The 20939-nt window shown below is 37.4% G+C and overlaps 3 protein-coding genes across 5 annotated transcripts in view; 1 reads left to right on the top strand and 2 right to left on the bottom strand.

The window, feature by feature from the left end:
• The window catches only part of cenpp (centromere protein P), a 51091-nt gene that overhangs the window by 23778 nt on the left and 6374 nt on the right, over nt 1-20939 (top strand). The window lies entirely within an intron of this gene.
• aspn (asporin (LRR class 1)) lies at nt 4357-9315 on the bottom strand. 2 transcript variants are annotated; one of them, XM_077226044.1, is made up of 9 exons: nt 9068-9315; nt 7955-8219; nt 7183-7295; nt 6511-6724; nt 5887-5997; nt 5673-5766; nt 5471-5609; nt 5238-5386; nt 4357-5085 (listed from the first exon to the last, which is right to left on the bottom strand). In XM_077226044.1, exons 2-9 carry the CDS (start codon nt 8205-8207, stop codon nt 5019-5021), a joined length of 1140 nt encoding a protein of 379 aa, XP_077082159.1. In that variant the 5' UTR covers nt 8208-8219; nt 9068-9315; the 3' UTR covers nt 4357-5018. The 2 variants fall into 2 exon arrangements, with proteins under 2 accessions (XP_077082159.1, XP_077082158.1); XM_077226043.1 differs by having other exon boundaries at nt 4899-5085; nt 5193-5386; nt 9068-9166.
• Nucleotides 10843-19494, bottom strand: ecm2 (extracellular matrix protein 2, female organ and adipocyte specific). The gene is made up of 10 exons (XM_077226042.1): nt 19056-19494; nt 17122-17380; nt 15750-15938; nt 14932-15642; nt 14615-14730; nt 13198-13333; nt 12876-13033; nt 12420-12559; nt 11942-12268; nt 10843-11748 (listed from the first exon to the last, which is right to left on the bottom strand). The coding sequence occupies exons 2-10, from the start codon at nt 17369-17371 to the stop codon at nt 11580-11582; spliced, it is 2196 nt and encodes a 731-aa protein (XP_077082157.1). The 5' UTR covers nt 17372-17380; nt 19056-19494; the 3' UTR covers nt 10843-11579.

Here is a 20939-nt window from a genome sequence, read left to right on the forward strand (position 1 = left end):
AGCAAAACTACCTATATTCCTTACTGAGCGTGAAGCAGCAGTGGAGCCAGCCTGAAGTGCGGTTCGGTGGTGCGCTAAACTGTGGCGCTGTTAGAAAATAGCCTAAATTAAAGCATTTAAAGTTGGGGATAAATCATAGGCTAATTATATTTAGAATACAGTAATATATAACTGCTTATAAAAAATTAAATATCAAGGAGTAAATCAATGAAAATTTCTTTCTATTGGTAAAAAAAAAAAAAATTGCAACTGGTCGACCAATGAGAATGTCAGTCGACCAAGACCGCATCGACCGATTAGTCGACTAAACGACTAAAGTTGACAGCCCTAAAAAACACATCGACGAAAAATAAATCATACTTACAGGTTGTGGCCCGTAAACAACAGCTTCTGTTCTTAAAGTTGGAACTGCTCCATCTTTCAGGACAAGCCGTTGTGCGAATCCTGCATTGACCTCGCGAAGATTGTGGAAGCTTTCCTCCGTAAAATGTGCAGCAAAGAGAGCGAGATTTGGGTAATAACTATGAGGGGCCGAGTTAAAAATACATTTTAACCTTTGATCCCTAACTCCCCCGACCCTTAGGAAGACTGAACAAAGTGGACCTGCAATCCGGGTGAAAATAACAGCGTTTCGACGGCATTGCGGGGCAACAACAGCCTACTAACGTTATACCACAACAACTCTTCTCCAAAGCAAAAATGGCCTCGCCCCCCTTATTTAGTATTCTCGGAGGAGGGGTTTAGTGGGGTTAGTGATGTCAGCAACCCTGGAGGAATGTCGTGTAGTCCCTACATGCCGTTTGCTGTAGTCCTTAGAAATTGATTTCTTTAAAAGCAAATATCTCCCGTTGCTTTGAACTTTGAGCGCTGTAACTTTGCAGATGTTGTTTATGCTCAAACAGCAACATTACACACTAGCTAAAGTTAGAAAAGTGAAATCGTGTTTTACCACCACTTTAAGGCCAGACTCATAACAGGTGTTGCACTAGTGGAGCTAATGTTATGCAAAAATATTTAAAACTATTGAAGGGAGTGGATTCTGGATTCTTTAGCCCGACCAAATCCAACCTTGAAGAAGCTGTGTCTGTGTGTGTGTGTGTTAGTATTCTTGATTACAGGCTAAGGAACAAGTGGCATTATTGGAGATTGACTGACTTGTTTTCTTCGACATGCTGGCACATAGTCACAGTTTTGTGACCTCGGAGGGCCACTCGTAACTAACTCAGGGTCCTGGTGGCAGCCGTACAGACTGAAGATGTGCTACTGCCCATCAGTCCATGTTTGGAAATTTACTATGTTTATCTATTTCTTAGCCAATCAGAATCATTCAACCTGAAGTAATGGCGTTGCTTAGACCTTGGTGGAGGGTATAATTGCTGGGATTTTTTTAAATCTAAAGGAAGTGGCCTACGAACTCTTTGTGAGTCTTAAAGCTGACTTACTGCCTGATGAAACTGCAAACTATCTTCAGTAAAAAATGTCTTTCATTTATTATAATTCTGACTCTTTTCTTAAATTGACTACACTTCTAACTCCTGGAGTCAATTTATCATATATGGTCATCGGGTCTTTAACTGTAAATTTCCTAACACTATATACTAATATAATACTAATCATATTTTTATTATTTTATATTTTATTAGAATTAAATGTATACTCTTCTATATATGTACAGTAAATTAAAACAAAACTTCAGCCAGTGTTCATCCAAAGTTTTTCTTAGTGAGAAGGAAGAATACAGTTGTCAAATTTGGCTTAAAATACATTGCAATAATTAAGTGGGTTCAATTTAATTGGTTTAGACATTTCTAGCTCACTATATGGAGGCCTTTTCCAGTGCTTGCACTGTATCAGAGTAAAACCACAGACGGTCTTTCATGACCCGTCTACAGAGTGTCGTTTTATTTTATTTTTCAGTTTTTTCAGAGTTGGCTAGACAGACCCCTCAGCACTCATTCTGTCAACTGGAAGATTTGTTTTTGCTGCTGCCCACATGGCAGACGCTGAGAAGTCTCCGCAGCATGAACGCTACTGCGGGTTGAAAAAAAAAACCCCTGTCAAGATTGTGATCCCAAGAGGTTCTTTTGGAGCATTTTTTTGTAAGGAAGTGGGTGAAAACTTGGCAAGCTGTATTTTTTGGTCTTTGATAAACTTCAGCCTGTTTTTTTTGTGATGGATATGTGACGTTACAATAATATTTAGGCTTGGGAAAGATGAGCAGTTGCATGCAATCTGCACATGAGCAATGCTCTTTAATAATATTAACATTAAGAGAACTATCGAACATGCAAATGCCCATATGCTTTGCATTTTAATTCCCACACTTTGTGCTTTTACAACTGGGAAACACGAATGGACTTTTGTAGTCCCATTTGAATTTTGAATGCGATATGCTTCTATACTCATTTATCATGATGAAAGTTAGTTTATTGTACAGTGCTTCTTATAGACAAATTAGATGACCAATTATTTATATTCAAAGTGAGCTTATAAAGTTAGGGGAGTGAAGATAGAGACTGTTTATTGTCTTAGGTTTGACATTGTGAATATGGAATATTTTTTCCAGTTAAATAAAGGGTTAACTGTTGACCAACACAAAAGTCTTGGTGTAAACACCATTGGTCTACAATTTTAATCTTAAAAACATGATTCCACAAACGTGTATCTGAACAAAACAGTGTTTTAGAGACTTTATGGAAAATCCTCCGGGAAGGGAAGTGGTCTGGTGGCTCTCTTGAAAGTTTACTTATTCGCAAGAGTTAAACCTTATGTTCTGTTTGTGATCCAAGAGACCCGAAGGCCATTTACTGGCTAAAAAAACCCCTGAAATTAACCAGACGCATAAAGGTACATTAATATCTGATCATTTCAGATATTTAATAATGATTGATTCGTCATACAAGTGGAAAAAATACTGTGCAGGATTGTTCACATATAAGGGTTTACACTGAATATGAGAAGGAAACGTATTGGTGTATCTTTAAACAATATTTGTGTCTGAATCCCTCAGGTGTTTTCTGGGGCTCAAAGATCCTAAATGATCCAAACCTGTTGTGAGTTTTTTTGGAGACGCCGGTATGCAAGACGTGGCAGAAGCAGATCAGGCCAACCTGAAGATTTGTTCCATATGTTTCCTGAGCAGAGCCTCTCTCTCTAGCCACCACCCCTCTGTGTTGTTTTTCCCCCATTTAACCTGTTCAGACCCAAATTATATTACAGGGACACAAAATGAGCTGATTGATCGAAATCTAGCTGTTTTGCTGTAGTAAACAATCAGACCCACTATCCACAAATTTTACAATACATATTAAATAATACACATTTTGTATAATTATTTTATCGCTCCACTTGTCTGTGCATCAGAGGTGGGGATTTATTTTACACTGTTACACCAATAGGTGGCAGTCTTTGAGTGATTTGTACAGTTAAAATTTTTGTGTAATTAAGCTACCGCTTTAATCTCTCTTTAATCTCACAGTGTGGAATAGAATAACTGATATGGAGCGGTAGGATACTACCACTTGTGTTGCATTTGCTGCACATCCTCTCTGTCTTTTTGAGCAATGCTCAAACCAGAGTCTGATTAAAGTGTATATACATGCCATGCGAAGCCAAAATGCAATTGCATTATCCAGGACTGGTACAATTTTTGTGGGACTAAAGCATTTACCAGGTTGCCATGCTTCATTCCGAAGAATTTTCCCCCCGGAAAGCATCAATCATAACTGAATTGGCTGCATCCAGTAATCCAAAAATGTGGGAAAAGGTAGTAAAAAAGTGAAGTGAAAGTGACATGTGAAGGCCAAGTATGGTAACCCTAAATTCGTCCCCTGCATTTAACCCATCCAAGTTAGTGCACACACATTAGGAGTAGTGAGTAATGAACACACACTGCAAACCGTCAACACACACTCAGGAGGAGTGGGCAGCCATTTTTGCTGTGGTGCCCGGAGAGTGATTGGGGGTTGAGCATTGCTCAAGTGCACCTCAGTCATTTCCTGCCGGTATTGAGAAACGACCCGCAACCTTCGAATTACCAGTCTGACTCTAACCATTAGGCCACGACTGCCACAAAGGATGAGTAAATCTTGTAAAACAGCAGTAAAGCATGAGTAGAGCAACATTCAGTTAACCATAAATGGGGAAAACGTTTTTTTTTGTCTGCAAGAATATGCTTTGGAATGGCCATTAGCTCAAATTTATTTGAATGGCATACAATACCGTTATAATAAATTCACCTGATTTAAAAAAAAAAATTTTTTAAATCAGGTGACTATTTCCTATTAAACACAAAATCTTCTATCCTCATGAATAACTACTTATCTCCTGAAGAACAGGTCCAATCCTACACCGAAGTCTCCATCTGCTGGTATTTTGTTTTATTGCAGAACAGATGTACACATTTTGAAACCAACGAGATTTACTCTTTCATTTTTCTTTATTTTTCTAAAGAAACAACTATATCTGAATTGGAAACAAATAACACAGCACTGCTGACTAAGAAAACACTGGTTGGAATTACAGTTAACTGTTGTGTAAACTGCAACAAACCAGGTGGTCCATACAGATACATTTTTCAGTATTTCTGCGACCTGACAAGAATGTCCTAGTCCAATATTTTGGAGAAAACACTGGCAATGAATAAAAAGTTGTATAATGAAAATTTAGCATGCAATATAATTTTTTTTATCACTAAAATGATTAATAAGCACCAATGAGTAATGCCCATTCTCTAAAATACAAGTAGAACAATGAACGAACTGGCCTTGTCAATTTTATTTATTTTTCTTTGAGTCTAGACAGTTGTTCCTTTTAAGCTAAAACGTATTTGTTGACCTTCAATTCATAAGGGAAAGATTTACTTAGCACCTGATCTTAAAAAAACTGTTCTGTGGCTTTTATAAAGTCGAAAAGATTTCAATGTAAACATTAACTATGAAAACCTATGTAACTATTGCACACATTGTAGTTGATTCTGTCTTTACTGGAATTCAAAGTCTTCGAAATCCTCTCCAAATTCAAGTAATGAGTCTGTAGCCTCTGCGGATGCTCTTGGATTTTGGACAAGTTATGTTCTGTACATCACTATGAGGACATAAAATGATAATTTATAAAATTAGAATGAAGTTCATGACTAACTATAATTCTGCCCTCCAGTGGCAGATGGTACACAATGGTACCGTTTCGCTCACTTTCTGTTGTTACCCAGTTGCACCGAGTTGTGGCTGGATACGCACCGAAAAGTGGGTGGCTGAATCTCCCAGTATTTCACTGGGTTTGCATATAAACTGATCCTAGTGTAGAGGGTTTTCTTAACCCGGGTTCTCGAAGGGCAAAAGTCATTTACTCCAACGTAAGTGATGCTGTTGGAGTGTAAGTACATCACCTTAAAGAAGAAACAGAGTGGATTAGATCTCTGTACACATCATGTCTTATTCATGTTTCTATTGTATGTGTATTTGTGTTTTACCTGCAAATATTTCAGGTTGTTTAAGCCTGGAGGAACTTTCTTCAGTTTATTGTTGTCCAAATGAATTTCTCTGACTTTGGGAATGCCAGCGAAACTTCCATTCTCCACATACTTGATTTGATTGAAGTCAAGCCACAACCTGTCAAAGACAAGTTAATGTTGTGTTCTGTTTTATCCACAAGAGGGAGTTGGTTTACCTTACCTCTGTAGACTTTTTAATCTCAAAAAATCCTCTGACTCCACTTTGGCGATCTTGTTGTAGTCCAAGTGAAGTTCGGTGAGGGAAGATGGGAGATCTGTTGTATTTAGATGAATAATTTGTAAACACTTTGTCTTTCGATAACCACGTCATCTTTTAGACTTTCTTTCACGTGTAATAGTCTCTTGACTTTCATTAAAAAAAAGATAATTCTTACCTTTAGGAACAGCTGTAAGCTTTGCTTCAGCTATTCTTAAGTAGAGAGTCGCCATGTTGTCAAAAGTTCCGGGTTCAATCCCACTATTTGCAATTGGATTTGCACTCAGTTCTAGAGATCCAAGAAAAGGAAAAACATCTTGTTGTTTTTTTCTTCTAAATAAGCATTAATTTACATGCATAAAAATGTGACACAAAGACTCATGGATTACACCTTGTTGGATTTGAACCAGCAACCTTTTGGTTGCAGCCCTATTTTTAACTACAACACCACAGTATCATCATAATTCTCAGTTGTTTCTACCAAATTTATTGAAATTAAATCTGTAAATGCAGATCTTAATGTAGACACTATGGAGGCAGAGTTTTTTTTTTTTTACTGTACATTAACTGAGAACCATGGAGGTCAGTTGATTGAAGTGAGCTTGTTGTGTCAGATACAAAGAGTGTAAGAACATGTATCTGATTTTATAACTAGGTTTAATGAGGTCATGATGGAGAGAACAGGGGAATGGAATCAGGAAATTTTGCAAGTCATAAAGCTCAACGTGTTGAAGCAAATGTACTAACTGCTTAAGCATGACTCTGACCATGTTTATTTAAGAGCATCACTTAGGAGACCTACCTAAAACATTTAAGCTTTGCATTCCCCTAAATGCTCCTTTTGGAAGTCTGCTGATCTTGTTATCATGCAGTCGCAATGCCTGAATATTCTTGGGAAGATTCTCAGGGACTTGTGTCAGCAAGTTGTATGACAGGTGGAGAATCTTGAGTTTGTCCATGTTGCGAAAGGCCTTTGGGTGAATTTTTGATATCTGATTGTTGAGCAGAAACAGGGCCTGTAAATACAGAAGGAGAAATAATAAAGGTACAGTGTCCATGGCTCTAGATAGTCATTGCCATTACTTACCACAATTCACTTTTAAAAATGGCTTTTTACAGCTTCCATACATTTCGTGAAATTTTGGTAATTTTTAAAAAATCTAAATAGAACTTTGTGTTGTTGTTTTCAAGATGTGGGCTGTTTCTATTTTTTAATGCCCTTGGTAGTTTATTCCCTTTCTTGCACAGCAAAAACATTTAACCATTTTACCACTAATCATAAGCAAATATTTACCACAAGTATGAAACAGTCCACAGTAGATTCAAATATCAGTAACACTCAAATATGTGTCCAGAATTCCACATAATTCTGCTACCACTGCATGTCTCCAGATGTCCTTGTGTAAACCCAGTATAAGAACACAACTCTTAAAATGCCCTAAACGCATTTAAGGGGATGGAAATTACTACTTACATAGAGATCATCCAAGCCTTTGAAATCGTCTTCCTTGATTTCCGTAATGTCATTGTTTTGGAGATCGACAAGCAACGTGTTTGCAGGAATGTCCTTTGGCACCTTGGTCAGACCTGTAAAGACAACATAAATGTGAGATTTTATCGACTAGAATGTTCAAAGCTGCACATTTTGGTGGGTTGCCTGAAAGACTAGTTGACAAATTAGTCTTAAAGAAACCCTAAATAATTATTACCCCGATCAGTTGCGTTTCTAAGACGTGATCTTGCATTCAACAACAGCTTGTTGGAACACAATGGAAAAAAACAGAATGATGCATTTTTAAAAGTGAGAGGTGGTTTATGTGTGTGCTCTGGGGATGAGCTCACAGAAAACCATCTCTCAGAGAGAGCGAGAGTACTACTGAATTCTTTAAAATCACTTGAATGTTTAAATTGACAAGTATTGCTGCATGCAGCTCACTTGTACAGGTACATGTGGTGCTATGAAGCCATGTGTGCATTTTGAAAGAGAGAGAAGACGCGATACCGTTGAATCACTCTCGTTGTTTGTGAAATTATTTCTCACATAAAGTTTTCAAAATACTGATTTGATCTGATAATCTGTGTGGATTCATTTGCTTATTCAACCAATGAGCTAATTGAATAAATGTTTGTGGGAATTTTCTGCCTTATAAGTGCGAAACATGCGGGAATGAGTAATATTATATGCAATTCCCGTAATCTCAGGCCAAAATTTGAGCCCTGGAAATAGTTTATAATGCAGTGCTTACCCTGATCTGAACACTGGAGAACTTTCTTTGAGCACCGACACCATTCGGGACAGTCCGAAACAAAGTTATCATCATAATCGTTGTAATCGTCATCATCGTCATCATAATCACCCGCATCTTGTTGCATGATGTCATGATGCTTGACGAAATCCATGACATTGATAGGCATGTATGGTTTTGCGTGACATAACGTCAGTAGGGTGAGTAATAAAAGTACCTTCATGGTGCAGCTTTTGTTTGGATCTTTAGTCATGAATGGTTAGCCCTGTGAACATGAACACAAGCAGTTGTTTAACCTGCACTTTGTCAAATTGAACATGTTACATTGCTTTGTATTATAACACACAGAATTGTTTCATAGAATGAAAGAGAAAATCATGTGAATTGGATCCCAAGGATCCTGGTTGGTTTATTAGTTAGCATCACAATGAAATGAGCCAATTGGAACTGATCACAGGTTAAAGAGACATTCTTATTGAATGACTTTCATAGCACTTTACTGTAAAATACAGATGCTCCTGAAATATCACGACTCTCAATATTTTTGTGGTGATTTTATTTATTTAGTTTTTGCTTTTCTTTAGCTGCACAAATTTTGAACCAAATTCAATTCAGTAGCATTAATGAAATAATTGTGAGGTGAAAAGGTAAAAAATTGCTGTAATTGTTTGTGAAAGAAGTTAAAATGAACCAGCTGTACTTAAGCAATTGTTTATGGAGCAATCTTGTTTATGGAAACCTTAGTCATTGTATGAGAAGATGGCTCACAGTTTATAGATCTTTAAGAATTGTTAATGGTGACTCATCATTTGGTATGATTGTATTTTGTTTGATTTTTGCCAAAAACGTGTAGTTTAAATAAAGCTGTTAAGAATTGACCTGCTCTGCTGTAAGTAATAAATATTACAACTTCAATATTAATGCTTTAAAACATACTCTTTATATAATTTATTCAATTTATACTCTCTCGACTTATATAATGAAATGTTGTCTGGTTTATTCAGCTGTTTGTTTAAATTCATATGTCTAATAATCTAAGAAACAGAGCTTCAGACAAACTTACTATGGTGGAATCAATTATCTCAAGTCTAGGGACAGATGAAGACAACATACCTGATGAATCTGTGTAATCCTTGTTCAAGTAAGCATCCAGGGATGAGATCAATATTGCCGTCTGAATTTGTTGAGACACAGGTCCTTAAATTCAGCATGCACGAAAGCCCGAAAGGTGGAGATCACGCTCATCAAAGCATGAGATCCTTGAATGAATGGGGATGGAAAAGATACTGCTGGTTCAAGGAGCAGATTCGGAATAAGGGGTAGGAACTGCACGCAGCTCTGCTGGATGCTTAACTAGCGCTGAACACTCATTGTTACCAGCCGTATGTTTCTCATCAGCACTTGAAACTTGGCCAATTTTGTGTGCCTAAATTTTCAATGGCCAGTGTGGGATACTGTCATTCTTTACATTGCCAATGGGTGGTCTCTACTTATTTGACTTTTGAAGTATTGAAATATTTCAGAGATCACAAATTATTGCATATTGCATAATTTGTAGGGCTATTTCTGGGGTTCTATTTTTAGATCAAATGTAATGTTTGATAGTGATATGATGTAGATAAAATAGTTTTTTTCACTTTATATTAGAAAATATAAATAAAAAACAAAATTAAACTCAAATTGTTAGACATTTGTAAATCTTTCAGCTTGACCCAAATCAGACAATTTAGAATGATTTATTTGACATCCGCTAGAACTGGCATCAATTTACTAATAAAATCATGACTTTAGTCAAGTAAATGCATGTTTTGCGTTTTGTGATTTAAATAATTTTTCGAATGAATGTTTATGGGACAAAATATTGTAAGTCCCAATCCATGGGGGACCTTTAATCTAAAACTAAATGTTGGATAATAACTTTTCCAGACTTTACAGTGCTGTTTGCTTACAGCAGCACAAAACGCGACCCCTCTCTATTCACAGGGCAGTACTGGTGGCGCCACATATGCTTGGGTTTGGCTGGGGGTTTTGAGATGATGGAAGTTCCTATGTCTCATGGTTTCTCCGTTTATTCTCCTGAGTCTCACTGGCCAGCATTCCTTCCAAAATGATAACCAGCCTCAAACCAATAAAGGTTTGTGGTATGTCGAGTTGGTGACATAAATGAAAAGGATGTAGATACTATTACAGACACAACATGAGGGTGAACTGGTTCAGGAAAGGTAGAAATGTGTAGATGTGCTTAGATTATTCATAAAGTACCAGTAATTTCCCTCAAACATTTTTGAATTCTTTTATATTTCACACCCTCAATCTTATTTGTTGAAATGTTGTGACGTGCAGAAACATTTTTGAAATGTCTCGACCTTGCAATCACTTGCGCAGCCTTGAGATGTATTGGCAAATTTCCACAGCTTTGCTTGTCCTCTAAATATAGGGCTGGATTTAACTGTACCCAGACACTAGGAGGGGGTGGTTCAGCTGTTGATTATTTACCCCCCAAAAAAAGTAAATAAAAGCCATGTGACTAGTATGTGAGTCATTGAATCATGGAAAACTTCATGGAAAGCTTCTGAGATGATCCCGCTACCAGCCATTTTTTTGTTTATTCTTTCCTATCATTTTAGTTGTAGTCTGAAATCAGTGAAACCCCAATTCAACCTCAGGCATTTTTTCAGTAATCGTCCACATTACACTGGCTATGATGTAGTGGGAAACTCAGAATCTTAGAAGGAGCGGAAGACTATGATGTCATAGTCAGATCATTTACAGGGGCCATTAATATGCTTCAGTCTGCAGCGATTCCATTAGCACAGAACTTCTGTTGAACGTTTATAGATCGCAGATGTTTCATACTGAGATATTTTAGGAAAGAAGTACAATAGACATTTTAGGAAATATTTGTATGTGATAGCTTTATTCAACTCACACTTTTGGATAAAATTAGTGTAAAATCCACGACATTGGAAAATGTGTTTTTATTGAAGCTGTATTGATTTTCCCACTGAATTCTAAACTAAGCAAATACAAATCTGTGCTCACTTAAATGACTTGAATCATGTAGATATCTTTCAATTATTCATCACAGTTCTCTCAGTAGTAAACGTCCTTATTGGTCCTGTCTTAGTAGAAAAATGCATTATGTAAGCAGGTTTATTTTGGCTGCCTTCTTTTATAAACACTTAAGAAAAGCCATGCAATCTGTTTTTCTACACTACGACAGACAAACTTAATACTGTTATGACAAGAAAAAGATGCATCTCAACATAGAATACAAAGTTATATTCTGCTACTTTTGTCCTCTTGAAGTATAGTACAGTTGATCCATGCATCCTACAAAGACACGTCTAGACAGGCGCGAACAACGGCAGCATTCTGCCATGATCCTTGAGGCTGTGATCATGTCTTATCTTGACTAATAAATGGAAGCTTATAAAAACCTAATAAAACAAGACAGAAAATAAACATGGCAAACAGATATTCAATGCAAGAATTGTCTCTGTTAGCAATTTTTGGGGTAAAAAAATGGAGTTATATTTTCACGATAACTACTTTTCACGGGAATCAAATTAGTTTCATATTCACAGCCTTTAGTGGTTTATAATAATAGTAGACAAGATTACAGTTACTTAATCCTCTGAGGCTTTAAAACAACACTTGAGTAGGAGCGGACGCAGGAGAAAGCCGTGGGTGATATTTTCCGTGGGTCAAGGAAATTGTTCTCGAGGCGAAGGGCAACTAGATGAGAGTCATCATAATTCAAGGGGTCGCAAATGGCGTCTTCTGAAACATGCCTGTTGGAGGAAGAATTTAACATGATCTCAAAGTTCTCCACATGTTGCAAAAAATCATTTTTGCAATATGTCTGGAATAATTATTTTTTAAATATCTTACATAAATTAATCTTGTTTTTGTTGTGTATCTATGTGTCCCAGGAAATGATGACAAACTAGACATGTTAATCTTTGCAGGAGTCTAGCACTATACCTTATTTTGTTGTTGTTAAGTCGTAGGAAATGTAACGTTGTCATCTCATTAATTCCCATTGGAATAGATGTAAGCTGGTTATGGTCTAGACAGAGTTCAGTCATAGTGTTGAAGGTGCCAAGAAATGACTCTGGCTCCACAGCGTCACCGTCCAGCTTGTTGTAAGAGAGGTAGAGGTACTCAAGGCCAGGCTCCATGTGTGCGAACACGTATCCTGGAATGCGTTCAATCTGATTCCCGACCAAAACAAGATGTACCAGTGACTTTGGCAGGAAGGATGGAACCAGGTAGAAGTTGTTGTGCGAGAGATCTATAGATTCCAGTTTCCTTTTAGATATAGCGGGAAAAGTAGAATTAGTGTTCATGCGTCTAAAAAAAAAAACAGGAAAAACCCAGAAAAGGTTTTTCATTTCTAGATACTTTTCCATTTTTCAGTTCTAGTGTTGGCTTGATTGTTAACCTTGTTGAAGACACACACCTGTGATTGATCCAGGTGAAAGGTGCAATACTTGACTCATCTAATTTATTATGTCGTAGCACAACGACGTTGATGTTTGTGGTGTGATTGAATGCTGTTTCAGAGATGTCTTCAATCAGATTGTTTTCAAGGTACAACTCCTAAACATCAAAGAGAATATGAAGTAACTTATACAGATTGCTTCATTGAATAAATAAACAGAAACAGTTACTTGACAATCCAATTAAGTTTGACTTTAGCACCTTTGAATTACTCTGTGGTAAAGTTTTGGTTTTGGTTTGTCATAATTGCTGTTTTAGTGCCACTGGTTTCCCAAAGGTACTGTTGAACCAAAGCTGATTTGTAGTTAACAAATATGTGTTCCATCAAATGAACAAAATTGTTTGACTAAGTCATGGTTTCTATATTTCTTGACGTTCCTTGACTGCAGAATAGTTCTCCATTTTCGAAACTTACCAGTAGAGATGCAGGTAGGCCCTGTGGAATGGTACGGAAATGGTTTCTGCTTAACCGAAGGTAAGTCAACTCTTTGAGGGGCTTAAAGGCCTGTGGATTCACATGACCTTCACTGAGCAAGTTCCCTTCCATTTCCAAAGTAACCAGACTGCTGAGACCTTCCAGGAATTATCAAGCAATTTGTGAAAATATTGTGTTTTCTTTGTACAACATTAGGTAAGGAACATTTCATGCTAGTATTAGCTGATTAAAAGTCAGCATTTTTATAGATGTTATAATTATTCTAACCTTTATACATAGCAATTTTGCGTAACTGTTTTACCTTCAAAGCTGTTTTCCTCAATTTCTTTTAGATTGTTCTCATTTATCTTAAGCTCCTGGAGTGTTGGTGGGAGCTCAGAGGGAATTTGTTCCAGAAGGTTTCCATCCATATACAGGCGAGACAGGAATTTAAGACCCTTAAAAGAAAGTTACATAAAAATCACGTCATTAATCTTTAGGTGCGAAAAAAATAAAGGTCATATACAATATACTTTCGAAATACTTCAGTGAAAGTTTTCTACTTTGGTTTTCTCGCAATGCTTTGGATACTTATTAGTTATGCTGACGTGTGTGTTTTTGTTTGACACATATGTTTTCATAGTTATCAATCCCTAAGCTAACTAAACAACCAGTTGTTTGGACGCCATATGCCATTTCGCTATCATATACTGTATTTCTGATTGTAACACCAAGCTTTCTGATGAATTGACACAGTCTGGGTACTGTATATATACTATATAGTATATACAAACTTCACTATTTGTTTCAGATGAAGGGCATATTTCTACTGGTTAGAACCCAGTGAAAATAGGAAAGACTAGCGTAGCATACCCTCTGTTGGTTCACTTGAATATGTGCCATGGAATTTTGTTTTTATTTGAAAGGCTGTGCAAAAAAAGCATGGCTACAAGTGTCAAGTACTGTACTAGTGGGTATAGTGTTTGTATAAGAGCGAGATTTGTGAAACTTCTGTAAAAGCCTTATGGTTATGAACAGAGCAAAACATTGGAGAAAAGTGTAGTTCAGGTCAGGTTTGCAGATTTTACTGTTTTTGCACGGCTTTAAACCATTATGAAAGAAACATTTGCTTCTCTAATTCAACTGAAGTTAAGCTGGAAGACATGAAGAAATGTTCATATGAATTTCTGAACTAGAGGCAGCAATGGAAAGAAACATTATCTCAATTGCCAGAATGCTGTATGATCCTAAAAAAAACAATATATGTACATGTCAGTCTAACTCAGCAAATTTACACTCATGGGTCGGTTTTCATGTCAACAGTCCGATTATTTACACTTTATTTTCTGTCTCTCTCTACATTAAGCAGACTTTTAAGATTCCAACAACATTATGTGAGATTAGCCATTTCTTTGCAGCCTTGGTTAAATGCCTTGCAGATTGCCAAGATCACATTATTGGCAACAGACAAGGCTTTTTTGGTCAGATGCAATTAAATGGCTTGAACATGCACAATATTTGCACAATTTTTTGAACTACAGCCGTTCAGTCTTGTAACAAATATGTGGCGTTAACATGTGAAACATGAATGTTTTGTCATCCAAAACATTTGCAAATATGGCAAGGCAAGAACATTGCAGCTGGATTTTTTTCAGAGATCAAAATGTTTTTCTCACCAAAAGAAAAAGATTGTGTTTATTGCTTATGCAGTATGCAGTAAACTTTTATTTGTAACTTACTTTAAAAGCTTGTGGGTCTATGCCAGAGGACAATATCTTGTTTTTCCCCAGGTCAATCCATTCTAGGTTAGGAATGCCATTGAATGCTCCAGCAGGGATGGTTTTGATTTCATTGCCTGTAATTTCATAATGCATGACAAGTTATCAAAATCAGCCTTACTGGGATTTGTATACATGGACTGTGTAAACACTGGCATATGTTCTGATTTAGGCTTAATTTCTTGCATGTGTCTTAGGTAATGATCTAAGTTCAATTTCAGTGCCTGTATCTCGTTACGACCTGTAAAGGGGTTATGTGGAGATGTGGCCTTCCTCACCCTGTAGGCTGAGTGATTTGAGCTCAGGAATGGACAGTGGAGGAATACCCGTCAGTTTAGCATTTTCACAGGAGATGGTGACATCAGAGATTGAACAACCTTGTGGCAGCAATGTGGTTACCATCTCAGACTCCTCCTCGACTACTTCTGGTTCCTCTTCGCCTGGTTCTGTGTCCTCCTCGTCTGGTTCGGTTGGCTCTTGGGGAGCTAAGAGAAGAGGACTTGCTGCTCTCGTTGGTGGCACGGGTGGCATTTGAAAAACGTCTCCCCTCAACAAGACCACGTCCTCATCTTCAGTGGCCTCGTCCCCACGGAGTCCTTCCTGGGCACGTTCGGCTGCTTCCTCTAGAGCTCTCATCATCTCTTTTTGCTCCATCTCTTGCCTACGAGCCCTGTCCTCCTCGGCCTTCCGCTGTTCTTCCATCCTTCTCTTCCTCTCCTCTGCCGCCGCTCTCTCCTCTTCCTCCTCTCGTACCCTCCTTTGCTGCTCCTCTTTTTCTCTGGCATCTTTAACTTCTTTTAACTTTCTCTGTCTCTCGGCTTCCTCTTTCTTCTGCTTCTTTCTCTGCTTGCGATCAGCATCTTTTTTGCGAATTCTTTCTTGTTCATCCTTTTTTTGTCTGTCTTTCTGGCTTTGTGATATTCCGGTAAAGGGCTCGGCGAGATCGTTGGGAACGGGAGAGTCACCTGAATACTCTGGGGCGTCGACAACTGAGACCGTAGCAATAGTTCATTTATAAGACAGGGAAAGATCAAACACAACAATTAAAATATAAAATATGCTGGCAGGCAGTGCTAAGGCCATGCTTTATACAAACCTGGGTCAATGCAAATAGGGCAGCACTCTCCAATTCGTTGAAATTTAAGTTGGCACTGTAGGGCGGGACACAGTATTTGGTCGCAGACCACCTCACCGCTGGAACACAGGCAATTCACACATGGCTTCGGCGACCACACAGTTTTATCATACATGGTGATGCCTCGAAATACACAGTGCTCTGATTTTCCTGGAATAATTGTATAAACAAGAAAGAAACTTAGAAATGTGACTGATTGCCAAATTCTGCAGTGAAATAATTGCAAAAAATCCGTTCAAAAAAATAAATCTCTTATGAATTAGTCTGATTCATTTTAATTTTGGTTTTCCTAGGGTACCCTGAAAATGTTCAAGGCTGTCACTTTTTATCGTGTTGATTTGATTAATTATTCATTTAAAATGTGATTAATAAAAATATAATTCACTTAAAAAATTTCAATGATTGGCAACAGATGCCACATTATGCATGTACAGGGCTGTTAGACGATTTTGGATGCTAACACGCCTGTTAAGGCCCATCTGGCCCAATGTTTTCATCCAATGCATATAATCTGGCTGTAAAATGGCTATATATAGCAGTCTATCACAACACTGTTTTCCACATGGCAAATGGCTATCTACCATCTCGTGTACAGAGATCTTCGCAGTTTAAAATGGTGCACACATGCTAGCAATACAGTAGTAAAATGTGTCTACTGGGAAGTATAGTGTTTTTTTCTATTGTTTTAATGGAGTCTTACTGACCACATTTGCGCTGTTTTTTTTTTTTTTTTTTTTTTTTTTTACAGATCTGTTATTTAGATTAATGCTAAAGACACTTACAATGTGTGTTGGTGGTATTATCCACGCTTTTACTTCTAAGGCGCAAACGGATGTTTGTGTTTTGCGAATTGCAGGGTCACACTGTCACATGTCGCCAATGTATAATCATGTGGTTAGTGTTCAGTCCTGACCATTACCACCCTGGGGAAAATGGTCATGTACTAAACCATGTAAACTAACCACTCTGTTCCAAAAAAAACCCTGTAGGGCAATTTAAAGTTTTTTTATGGCTTTTTTGAACCTGTCAAAGGAACAGATATGCATTCACAACATTAACTTTATCTAAAAAATAACCATATTTCACTGTTTCAACGTGGCAATCTGGTTACTTTTATTTGCTTTCCACAATTTCATAATTTTCCCATGGTACTGTAGCCAAGTTTATGGTTTGTTTAAGAACAGTAAAAGTTGGCATGATCAGCTATTAAAGTTAAGTTATATACAGCACATCTGTATATGAGGAAAACGACTGTCTTAATTAGATAATTTAAATGACGAGTAGTTAATAGCTTGACAAACTACAGTTTCAAACTAGCTTTCCCAACACTGACCTGCAGTCGCTTCGTAGTCTGGCTTTGGCTCTTTTGTGTTCTTGTAAGATTCAATAAAAATAGATCCATCTTGTCCATTGCTTTCTGGCAATCTTCCCTGCTGCAAGGTGGTAATAGACGTCTGTTTTCTTGCTCGTTTTGGTCCAACACCTCTTTTTCTACCTCGTGCCAAGGGATGACTCTGATCTTTTGCGAGGCTGAAGGTCATACAGACGAAGAGTGACAGTGCCAAAATCAGTTTTAGACTCATGGCTGAAACCTGTGGGATAAAACACAGGTATCTCAGCCCTACGTGTTCCTCATATAACTCTGTTAATGTATACTGTCTGCGTACACATTTCCATAATGATAAGCTACGGCATCACAGGTGATCCAGCCTCTAACAGTTTGACCCTGGAAAGCCAGACAGCTTTGAAGGAATAGTAGCCTTTAACATCTTTACTGTAAAAGAGTAAAACTGTTATTTAGGTGTGAGATGAGTAGTGTTTCGAGAACTGCAAGGGGTTTTAATTATTATGTTCAAATGTAACAATCATAGCACAGATTTTAAGTAAGAACAGACTTGGTCTCGATGACACTCATACTCTCAGGTTGTAGTTATAGGAAGTACGACTCATTTACACAGATTGTTTCTTTCGATAAATTTGTATAAATTATGTCATCACGTTAGTGGCTCCAGATATTCCAATGTGCCATATTAAATGATCTAAAATGTTCCAGTAAAGCCATATGTGCGCACATATTGCTATTTATTATGATTTTCAAGTTTTATTAATAGTTTTTATGGTCAATTCAATCAGTTCAGTTTGTTGCAGCCTCAATTCAGCTCATTAAAATGGTCTTTTAGAACCTAAATAGGTTTTGCATGAAATATACACACGTTTATATATAGAGAGAGGGTAATTGCTAGTAAACTTTACAAATAAATACAAAGAAATAACTAGTAACTACTTTTTTCAGTATATATGTGTGTGTATATATGTAAAATGATTAGCAGAATGGTAATGGAATGGTTATTAGTTTAAATTTAAATTTATTAGAGGAATGGAAACTCTTTACATTTTAAATCGAGTAGCAATTAGCAATTTCGTCATGGTGAACAAATTATTAGTTTAAAATGGATTATTTCAGTGGTTGCGTCATTTCAAAAGACTAAAACTACCATTTTATTAATAGTGAATATGAATTTTTTTTTTTTTTTTTTACAAATCTGTCACTGGCATGTCTCAAAGTTCGAAGTGCTTGCAGAAGAAAAGCCAAGCCAGAAAAGGAAAAAGATGACGACACAGATTACCCAGACCTACAGTAATGGGAAACAAGAATAAAATCAACAGCTGAGCAATGCTGATATGTGTGCAGAGGGCATCTACGAACGTCAATCCGACCCTTAGGCAAAGTCATATGGTTAGCATTAAATCAGAGCTGCGGTGAGATGGAGGAAAAAAAGAAATGTAGGGGGATGAGAGGGAAAAGTGTTTTAATTAAGCTCTTTGGGATGACCAGGCTCAGATGGAAAGAATCTATAAAACCTACAGCTTAGACAGAGAACGAAAGGAGCGAAATATACTGCCATGAGTAAAAACATCCTGAGGGGCGTGCGTGATACTGGGTCCCCCTCTCTCAACGCTGTAATGAAAACCAGGTACAGTAAAGCTATACGTTTTTTTTACAGTCCTGCAGCTGTCTTTGTGCTTCAGCGATGAGACAGACCTATTTCACAAGACGTTTGTCGCCACTCCAGATGCATACCTCTCAATGTTTAGTGGAGATGTTCCAAACTGCATGCAAAGAAAAGTTTTCATCTATAAACCCATATAAATGTGACATGCACCCCGCAGACGGAAGAAGAAAACAATTAGTGTTCTACAAAAAGTGTTTTACGACATTACTGAGGGTGAGAGCTGAAAGAGAGGAGAGAGTCGTTTGTACGTTACCACTGGTTTCGGGCGGTTTTGTGAGGCCAAATATTTCCGCTCTTTCCCCAAAAGCTGTGGGATTTGCCAGCAACGCAAGAAGTGTGTGTGCGCCTGCTCCGCAGCAAGAAGGCTGATAAATGTCAAAAACAGACAGGGGCTGCTCTAGCGTTTAGTCGGGACTCGCTCGGGCAGAACTTCTCCAGTTGTGTCTCTGAAAGATTCAGCAAAATGAGGGTCGTGACAAGATACTGCCTCTCTCAGGCGAAAGAACTTGGTGATTTTGTGTGTCCTAATTACTAGGCTAGTACGGTTACTGTACTCAAACAGAGAGGTGGCATCTGGCTTGTCATTACCACCTCTGTAAAAGCATTGTGTGAGTGCAGAAAATGGGCTAAACATTTTAGCTTGAATGAGTTCATCAGAGGGTGTCTGGACTGGTTTTCAGCCGTCTTTGGACGGGTTTTCAAGCTGTATTGGTCGACCCCCTACTGCCCAATGAGACCGTCCCATCTCACGTTTCAGAGGGTGGGTACACTGAGCTGAAAACAAAGATCTCAACTTTCCTTCCAGTTTTGTACACGGAGGGTCATGGTCAAGCAGTTGTGTGCTATAATTAGACTGGAGCTCAAACATTTCCCTGTAAATCACATCTAATGTCCATTATTTCATTTATATGCCTCAAAAGGGTATATTAAGACATAGTGTCTTTAGAATGTATGATAAAGATTAATATGGCTGCGCAGTAGGTCTGTGATTCACACATGAAGCTGTTATCAAATATTTTAGACCAAATTTGGCCAGATTGTTTGTATATCTTTTGTCTGCCAGTGAAAGCTAATCAAGCTTTGCGTGTCCCTAACTAACTGTTATATAATAAGATTAATGAATATAAAATGTATTTGGCAGACTGTGTTCTGGACTACTTAGTGTAGTTGCACTGTTAGAAATATTAAACTCAAAACAGGTACACCATTGTTCTTTATAAATCATTTTAGTCATTTATCACATTTTATATTTAAGATCTTTTGACTTTAAACAAAGATAATGCAATTTTAGGCAGTAAAAAATGCTGTTAATTTTGCTGTGACTAAAAGATTAGGTTCATCTACAATAAATAGCATCTTTTGTACACATCTTGTGTAGTTTAATAGCAATTCATTGTGAAGATAATGCCTGAAGATTTGGAAAATCAGACAGCTGATTAATTTTGATCTGATGTTTATGAATTAAACCGTTGACATTTATGTAAAAGGTTGTGCAAAAACTCTTTATGCTTTGACATTCTTGTAAAGGACTTTGAAGGAACTCCGTATAACCTTTAATGAGTGGAAATTACAAAGTACTTTTTTTTTCAGGTCAAGTGCTAACAAACTAGCAGATAGACTTTAACAAAGAGCAGAGTTTGAGACATTATGCCAGAGCTTTCAGAATAAAACAATCTTCAGAAATGCTATGCAGTTAGGATTTTTTTATTTTATTTTATTTTATTTTTTATCTCATGAGAATCTAAATAGAAAACATATCCAACCGTAGATTGAAGCTGATATCACTCTTACATGATCAAATGCTTTGTCGTACCTTGCAACATCTCATCCAAAACATTAGGGTTATAAGTGATCTAAGAGTAGTAAAAGTATGTGGGATAATTTTGAACAATATACAAATGTGCTTTTACAGTATAGTCCTCGTAGATCCTACGTAGATGAGTTTTAAGAGATGTAGATCAAAAGAGTGTTTAACTGTAGTGTGAAATTAACGGTGTAAGATGTTTCAGCACTTTAGGATGTTTTGACTTGCCATCAGGTAATGGCCGGAGATTTGTGACTCAACCAACTGGACTGAACAGCTGCGACTGTTCACTGTTCGTAACAACTCTGCATGTACTTTCTTTGCATGTTCCTG

The sequence above is a fragment of the Siphateles boraxobius genome, unplaced genomic scaffold (genome assembly GCF_051911475.1).
Source record: "Siphateles boraxobius isolate OS27281-9 unplaced genomic scaffold, OSU_SipBor_1 13, whole genome shotgun sequence".
NCBI classification, from domain to species: Eukaryota; Metazoa; Chordata; class Actinopteri; order Cypriniformes; family Leuciscidae; genus Siphateles; species Siphateles boraxobius.